Source organism: Drosophila bipectinata, chromosome XL (genome assembly GCF_030179905.1).
Source record: "Drosophila bipectinata strain 14024-0381.07 chromosome XL, DbipHiC1v2, whole genome shotgun sequence".
Taxonomy (NCBI): Eukaryota; Metazoa; Arthropoda; class Insecta; order Diptera; family Drosophilidae; genus Drosophila; species Drosophila bipectinata.
Window position 1 is genome coordinate 8,387,565 of NC_091734.1, and position 8,354 is coordinate 8,395,918.

The window sequence follows — 8,354 nt, forward strand, 5'->3', positions numbered from 1 at the left end:
ATGACGGCATCCGAGTTCGGCTTTCGGCTTTCGGAAGTTGGCGTTTTGAGTTAGTATTATGTACTATTATTGTTATTATTTTAGTTACCCGGTGCGGTCTTAGACAAACAGAAAGTAGCATTGCATGCCGAGCGTTTCGGGCCACTCGAGAGGCTGTCTCTCTCTCTCTCGTACTCTATACGCAACCACATCCGGCCCTTGTCTTGGGGGGAAGTGGACCCCCAACACGTACTTGGAGCTTGGCTATGTTGTGTGTGAACGGCGCTCCCACACGTGAACTGCCATATTGTTAGCTTCTGGAAACTGCCAGCCAGCGGGAAAGTTCAGTGGGTCAGCCACCAAATCGGAGGAGTAGGTTTTATCACTCGAAGGTGGCAGCCAGAACTGCTGCTGCTTCTGGTCATTCACTTTGTTTTTTTTTTGGAAAGGAGCGGAAAGTGTGGGAAAGGTGTTAGGTCCCAAGTAGGCAGTGGGTGGCAGTAACCTCCGGTGTAACCACCCACATTCTCCTTCTTTCTTTCCAATTGGCTCCTTAATAAAAATTCGCATGTCGTCGAATTTGACATTCGCCTGTCAGGATCTGGAAATTACTTTTGTTACCTCCTCCTCCAGAACAGAGGAAGCGATACATATTCTTTTTTTTCCACCATGGGGGCAAGTCCATCAATCATCAGTCACACATCCGAGCCGGGACCGAGCTGAGCTGCGCACTCAACGTAACATTCAAATCAATCAAAATACCAAGTCGCACAGAAGTCGGAGAAATCTAAATGCTTTCCTTTCGTTTTTATTTTGGATTTCGGGCAAAGGATCTGGCTTTCGGGCGGGCTATGGGTGTATCAGAGGGTCAGAGGGCATCAGAGGGTCGTATGCTACACCCCCTCCTCAGTTGTATGCAAAACGCAAATCTAATTTTTCATCGAATATGTACCGCCTGGTAGAGTAGTTTTATTCCACATTCCCTGATGAAGTCGTTGGCTCGAAATGAATGAGTAATGTGCCCAGAAAGTGGACCGTTCGGGGGGTGGTAATGCTCATATGGCGTGCTTTCTCTACAATCCATATGGCATTCGATTATTTTCGTTTTTTTTCAAAATTTTCTGCCTCAAGTAGGCTTTGGTAGGTATATAGTAGGCCTTGGAATTGGCATATTTTGGACCTAAGCACATTCGGCTCCATCTAACAATCATTCGATCCAAGTGTATCAACACATCGACAACACAGCTCTAGCAGCGCCCTAAAATAATAATATTATTTTAATTTTCAAAATCCTCCAGTAGATTAATTTTCACTAGTTTTACGGTGTAAATAATTAATATTTTTTTTCGAAAATATTATTATTTTTTCAAATTCAATTTCAAAGTTTGGTAAGTATTATTTTTCATCTTGGTGAGTTGGTTTGGCAACCAATACTCCCTTCCAGTTCAAGGCACTATGCAGTCCCTGAAGTCCATTACCGTGAGCGCCGTGAAGGGGCAGCTGCAGAGACCCGCGGTTGTGGTGAGGTCGATTCGCATGGACTCGAAACTGTTGGGTTTAAAGAAGGGTTTCCCCAACACCAAGGTGTCGGCCACTGTCCTCAACAGTAATCTGCCGGAGGATGGGGAGACGGAGCTCAAGCCGGAGGAGCCCCGCAAGCCGGCAGATCTGCCGGCACCCATCGTCACCCACCGACGAAACGAGATGGACCAGCGCGCGACCCGGAATACCCAGTATCAGGAATACCTGAAGCACCTGCTGGACAAGCAGAAAACAAAATCAGAGGAACGCATCCAGTGCATGCCGTTCGTGCCGGCTCCAGCCCCGCCGGAGAACCCCATCCGCAAACACTACGACACCCCGGAGGCCCTTCTGGAGCAGGTCAGCGATCCCATGGAGCTGGCCAAGGAGCTGATACGGGTGCGGCGACAGTTGAGCTCAGAGAAGGCGCGTGCAGATCTCTTATTGCATCATTACCTGGAACTGGAATCATCGAGATGCACTCCTGACCACTCGCACCCATCCACCTCCTACTCCATGCCCTCTATCCCTCTATCCTTATCCAAAACCTCCTCCACCTCCCAGATCCCCAACAAAACCCCCTCCACCACCCAGATCCCTTCCAAGTCGCAGACCACCAAAACCACCACCCCCTCCAAAGCGGCCACCTCCACCTCTGGCACCACCACCACCCCGTCAAACGGCGCCAACTAAACCCCATGGACTCCAAGGACCCCCGCTAGCGCGCTACTAACTGTCGGATTGTAGTAGAATAATTTTTTTGGCATTATAATTTAGGACATATTTTTATAATTTAGGACCCCCCTCTTTTTGTAACGAAAAAAAAAATATAAATTCAAAATTGAAAAACCTTTAATTTTTTAATGGGGACTGGGGGGGGATAGAGGACTTGTTGCATTCCTCCAACCGTTGCATTCTGATGAAAACAATTTAGATTAGATTTGAGTTCCAATCAGTGCCTGTCCAGCAGCCTCCAGCAAGCCATTTGGCTAAAAATAGCATTGTGATCGCATATAAATTATAATTGAAATTATCCATACACTTGCTCTGATAAAAAAAAAAAAAAAAATCAGCGGGTGAGAGAGAGAGAAGTGAGCGGATCGGGCGGATATATATCATGTGCGAGCGGAACACGGTGCTGCTGCTGCTGATGATGACTTGATTTGAAATTTGAAGTGATATTTTAAGAAACTAATGCCGCCATATCTTGCCGCTGACAGTCGCAAACTCGGACCGTGCGCGGAGGGTGTGGGGGTGGCGTCGTGTCTTATCCGCCCTCGGCTGCCTCCACCCCATCCCGGCAGCACTTCGTGGGCATGTTAAATGTCATTTAATAGTTGACAGTTGCACTTGCTGCTGCTGTTGCTGTTGCAGCAATGATTATTGCAGTAGTTTATTTTTTTTTTTTTTTGTATCTGCAGCTAGGAAAAAATTTATGTGTAGGTGGTTTTAAATTTATGTGGTCGCCGTTGTCGCCGCCCGACGCCCGACGCCAAAAACAAGTCGCGAAAATTCTTTTGAATTCGGTTCGTTTTTCTTTAATAAAAGTAAATTTTATTGCTTACACTAAAATTGTACGTATAGAATGGCGAGCAGGCTAATGCTCTCGCGCATCTGCGGGATGCCACTGCAGATACAGATACAGATACAAGTGCGAATTGGGACGCAGATGCCCGGATTCCAATACTCTGGCCAGGTCATTGGAGACCAGATCCTGTGACCAGAAGGCGGCGGCTTGTGGGGGTTTGGCTTCTAGCTGGTATTGATGGTTGGTTCTTCCAAGGCTTCTTAAGGATCAGGGCTCCAGAGGAATCGAGGAATTTGTAGTTTTTCTGTAATTTTGAATGACTCAGCTAATATTTGACAGCTTTTGAAAAGCTATACATGTTAGAGATGAGAACTATGAAAACTATAATCGTATGTATAATAATTCCCATCGAAACCGTCAATATAATATTTGGCCCATGATTTCGAAGGATTTTGGCCAAAAATTGGTAGAATTGATAGACATTTGGATGCAGATTTGTGGGGACTATGTTCTGGAATGTTATGTCCCAGACTGAGAACTCTCAATCACAATTCCTCATCAAAATATAGCAAAAACCATTTTGAACCTAATTTCGCATTTTTTTTAAGGGTTACCATCAGGATTTTTGACAAAAATTGGTTGAAATTTTGTTGTATGGGATATTCCAGATATTTTTAAGCCGATTCAAGGGGACTAGAACACTAATTCATAAATGGTATTCCGATTTAAAATCGGTTGCTAAATAAATCAAAAATGCACTAAAAAGTCCATTAAAAATTCATATTTTTCAAAAATAAAAAATCGTCAAAATCATGGTTCCAATTTTTCGTTATTTTTAAAGAAAAATAACTATAACTTTGCCAATACTCGACAGATCCTGGAATGTTATGCCTTCCCAAGCTCAGAACTTTCAGTAGTATAATTCTTCATCAAAATAAAGCAACAAAACTTTTAAACCAAATTTCGCAATTTTTCTAAGGGGTACCATCAGGATTTTTGACAAAAATTTGAGTCAAAATTTTATTTGCCCAATATAGCAATATTTTAATGCAGATCGAAGGTACTGGGATCCCTGATCTATAATTGGTATTCTGTTCTTGAATTAATTGAGAAATGGATAAGATATGCACTAAAAACTCAAAAAAAAATATCGATTTTAAAAAATTATAAAAATTTTAAAACTGCTTTCATTTTCTTTAATTTTTTGAATGAAAAATATGTATAACTCGGCCAATACTTGGGTGATAACCAAATATCATACCTTCCCGAACTCAGAATTCAGAGTAGAATCATTTTCAACCAAAAACCAGCAACAAAATTTTTTACTAATTTTTTCTAATTTTTCCAAGGGGTACCATCATAATTTTGGACAAAAAATTAACCAAATTTTTTTTCTTCTTATATTTGTGATATTTTGATGAAAATCGAAGGGGATTAAAAGGCTGATTCAAAAATGGTATTTCGTTTTGGAATCGGTTACGAATTACTTGAACTATGCGCTAAGAAGTGTCTTCAAATATCAGATTTTGAAAAAATATAAAACTTCAAAAAAAATGTTTCTAATTTTTTCAGTTTTTTGAAAGGAAATGTTGATAACTTGGCTTATTCTTGGCAGATTGGGAAATGTTATACCTTTCCAGACTCACAATTCTCAAGAGTATGATTTCCAATAAAAACCTTGAAACAAAAAAATTGACTCATTTTTTTCAATTTTTTTTTTTTGAAGTTTCTTGATCCTGATCTTCATCCTGATTTTTGAAAAAAATTCTTAAAATTTTTGCGTTTCATATTTTGGTGGGATTTTGAGAATATTGAAATCCTGATTCGAAAATGGTGGTCCTTTTTGAAATCGGGTAGCAAATGCCTAAGATATGGGCTAAAAAGTGGATTACCATGAAATCGGGGAACTATTCTTAATTTCTTCTATATATCTTTCTGATCCACAAACTTTCCACCTTCCCGATTTCGGATCTCTTCTTCTCTAAAAATCTCTTGACTGTTGATCTCTTGGCCTTTGACCCGGCCCTCGCCCGTAGAAAGAAAGAAAGCTACTGTTTATTTATTTTTTTTTGGCAAATCATAGAAATGGCGCCGCGGTCACGGATCGTCACAAACGTAGCTACATATATATAGATAGATGACGGAGGCGGTACAGTCGCCTCGGATAAGCCCCGAAAATCAGTCAGTTCGTCAGCCAGTGGGCCATTTAGTCGTTCAGTCAGTCAACCAGCCAAGCGTCTCCGAGTTCACGTCGCTTTATCTGAAGTGGCTGCTCAAGTTCCACCTGTTCATTTCTCCCCCTCGGTTGGATCTGTGTTTTTTTTTTTCGGGTTTCGGTTTCGGTTTAGGTTTAGGTTTCGGCTTTCCAGTTTCTTCGAGTGTGAGCCATTTTTTTTTTGTTTTCTGGACGAATGCCTCTAATATGAGTTAACAAAAAAAAAAGCTAAAAAGAACTTAGAAAACTGAAAAAACATTTTTCAAATTTTATGCTCATTGTTAGTTATGTATTTTTTATATTTTTTTTGGGTGGGTTTTTGTTTTTGGCTAATTAGCGTAGCCCCTGGGAAATGGAAATGGATATGAAAATGGAAATGAAAATGCCTCCGCCTTCACCCGCAGCTCACTGTTGAGCCAAAAATTTCTCTGAACTGCCACTCCATTATATCCATAGGAGTATATACCAGGTTGTGCCATATAATCCCACATTCACATCCACCTAGTGTTCGACCGACTTGTGTTGTAGCTGTTTTGCATAAATTAAATATTATTCGGTCGGTCGTTGCCGGTGGGTGGCTTGGCCCAGTTGACTGGCTATTTCAGAGGTGAGTCCGAGGGCCAGGAATCTCAAGTGCCACTGACTTGAGAGAATCATTGTATTTCTGGAAGACTATACCTAGCAGATCTGAAAGTTATTAAAGCGTATACCCCCACATTGTTTTTGGACCTCTAGTATCTCACACTATAAAAATTAGCTGCTAACCCCCCTCCCCCGTGGTGCTCGTATTAAGACCACCATTATTACTATTTGGGCATTGTTTCTGACCATTTGGCGAGGCATTGCCTCGGGTTCAATGACTAATTTATGAAAGTTACCCTGACTTGACTTTAATTCTGTTCTATAGCTCCTCTATTATACTTTTTTTGGTGGAAACCATCGTAGCGTTGGTTGGTTTTCTAATCGGAATTCCATCGAAGTGCGATCCACCGACTCGCCCTCACAACTTTCACCGCGATCGCGATCTGTGGATTCCGGGAAGAGGATCTCCTTGCGCTTCGTGTTTACTTGTGAAATATCGCGTCTGATAGGTCCTCGTTACCTGTTTTGAGGTTAACCTCAGAGGCTGCCGAACAGGTACATATGTATGTATATACCTCTAATGCACCGCCGACAAAGGTGCTAGGATATCCGGCCTCACCCCAGCCCCAGCCCTCATTTTACGCCTCTAATTGAGCCATAATACTGTATCGAAGTCGATCGCAGCGCCGCAAGTAAATCAATTTTTATGCTCCACTTTGCAGTTAAATTGGTGGCGACACCGCTGCGGCGCAAAGATACAGATACATTCACATCCAAAAGATACACGTGCTCGGGCTCTGGGCAAAAAAAAAAAAAAACAAGAAAGGAAAGCTAACTTCGGGCAGAGCCGAAGTTTATATACCCTTGCAGTTAAAACCGGATATATATCGCAAACATCGGATATAGATGGCCGATCCTTATGGGAATAGGAATATATAATCCAATTTATTACAATACAAAATCTAAAAAAAGTCCCAAACTTCTATCTTCAAAAATACGAAAGTTGATATTTCTACCAAATACCATTTCCGATCGTTCAGTTATATGGCAGCTATGGGATATAGTCGGCCGATCCTAATGAAATTTGGTAGGTTGGATCAACTGACCAAGAATTAAATCTGTACTAAGTTCCAGCTTTCTATCTTCAAAAACACGAAAGTTGGGTCATTTCCGATCGTTCAGTTATATGGCAGCTATAGGATATAGTCGGCCGATCCTTATGAAATTTGGCATGTCGTATTATTTTGCCAAAAATAGCTCTCATGTCAAATTTGAACTCTCTAACTCTAAAAACACCAAAGTTATACCATTTCCGATCAATCAGTTATATGGCAGCTATAGGATATAGTCGGCCGATCCGGGCCGTTCCGACTTATATACTGCGTGCAAAGGAAAGAAGGGTGTGTGCAAAGTTTCAAGTCGATAGCTTTAAAACTGAGAGACTAGTTCGCGTAGAAACAGACAGACAGACGGACAGACGGACAGACGGACAGACGGACATGCTCATATCAACTCAGGAGGTGATCCTGATCAAGAATATATATACTTTATAGGGTCGGAGATGTCTCCTTCACTGCGTTGCACACTTTTGGACAAAATTATAATACCCTCTGCAAGGGTATAAAAAAAACAAAGATACAAAGATATAGTCGCGTCTCGTTACATTAAATATGCATCAAAAATTGATGATGATGCATTTTTAACGATTCGTTGGAGATTTTTATGTCGCCAGAAATGCATTTGACAGAGCATCGAGTCGCGCTTGATGTATGTTTCAATACACATGTCCATCATGCCATCACTCCATCACATTCGACATCTCCCCCAGCTTCAGATCCATCTCCTACATCTCCATCTCCATCTCAAGTTGGATCTCCACCTTCGCCCATTTATTTGGACTTGTTTGTCGCTTGTCTGCGCCTCAATTTGATTTTAATGGCCTTTTGATAAATTCCCTCCGACCTCTGGATCCACCATAGGCAGTGCACCTAGTAGTGGTAGTATATAGTAGTAGTACATGTCACTGGCGATGGGCGGCGCCACTTTGCAACGCTCACACGCTGCGCGTTAGCCTGGACAGTTTGTAATTATTTCTGTGGCCAAATTGAATTGAATTAAAGTGAAGAGGCCAAGTGCACACACCGGGAACCGGGCTCCCTCTCCTAGATGAGGGCAACGACTAAAAAATACCTCTTTAGATGTATGTAGGTATCTAGCTTGGTTTATAGATTCCCATATGCCCCGTCATGAGTCCCTTACCCAGCATAATGAAGTTGGGAGTCGAGCGCAAATGAACAACGAACTTTTTTTTTTTTTTTTTTGGCCACAGTTGAGTGATTCCTGGGTGTCGTCGTCATCATCGTCTTTTTGGTCTCTTTGGTCTCTTGCACCTGTAGAGCCCACCAACCAACCAACCACTCGGCAGTTTTTCCCACTTCCAGACGTCGATGGTAGTTGTAGTCGTTGTACTTCGTATTCGTGGCCACTGTCACTGTCAAGCGTAATCATAATTTATTGTAATTATTTTGT

At 41.9% G+C, this 8,354-nt stretch overlaps 1 protein-coding gene across 1 annotated transcript; it reads left to right on the forward strand.

Moving 5' to 3' along the window:
- Positions 1 to 1,176: 1,176 nt before the first annotated feature.
- On the forward strand, positions 1,177 to 2,349 carry LOC108121668 (uncharacterized). The gene is made up of 2 exons (XM_017235920.3): positions 1,177 to 1,367; positions 1,424 to 2,349. The coding sequence occupies exon 2, from the start codon at positions 1,435 to 1,437 to the stop codon at positions 2,191 to 2,193; it is 759 nt and encodes a 252-aa protein (XP_017091409.2). The 5' UTR covers positions 1,177 to 1,367; positions 1,424 to 1,434; the 3' UTR covers positions 2,194 to 2,349.
- Positions 2,350 to 8,354: the final 6,005 nt, after the last annotated feature.

Excerpts from the sequence above, each read along its gene's own strand:
- LOC108121668 (XM_017235920.3), top strand. The coding sequence starts at position 1,435 with ATGCAGTCCCTGAAGTCCATTACCGTGAGCGCCGTGAAGGGGCAGCTG.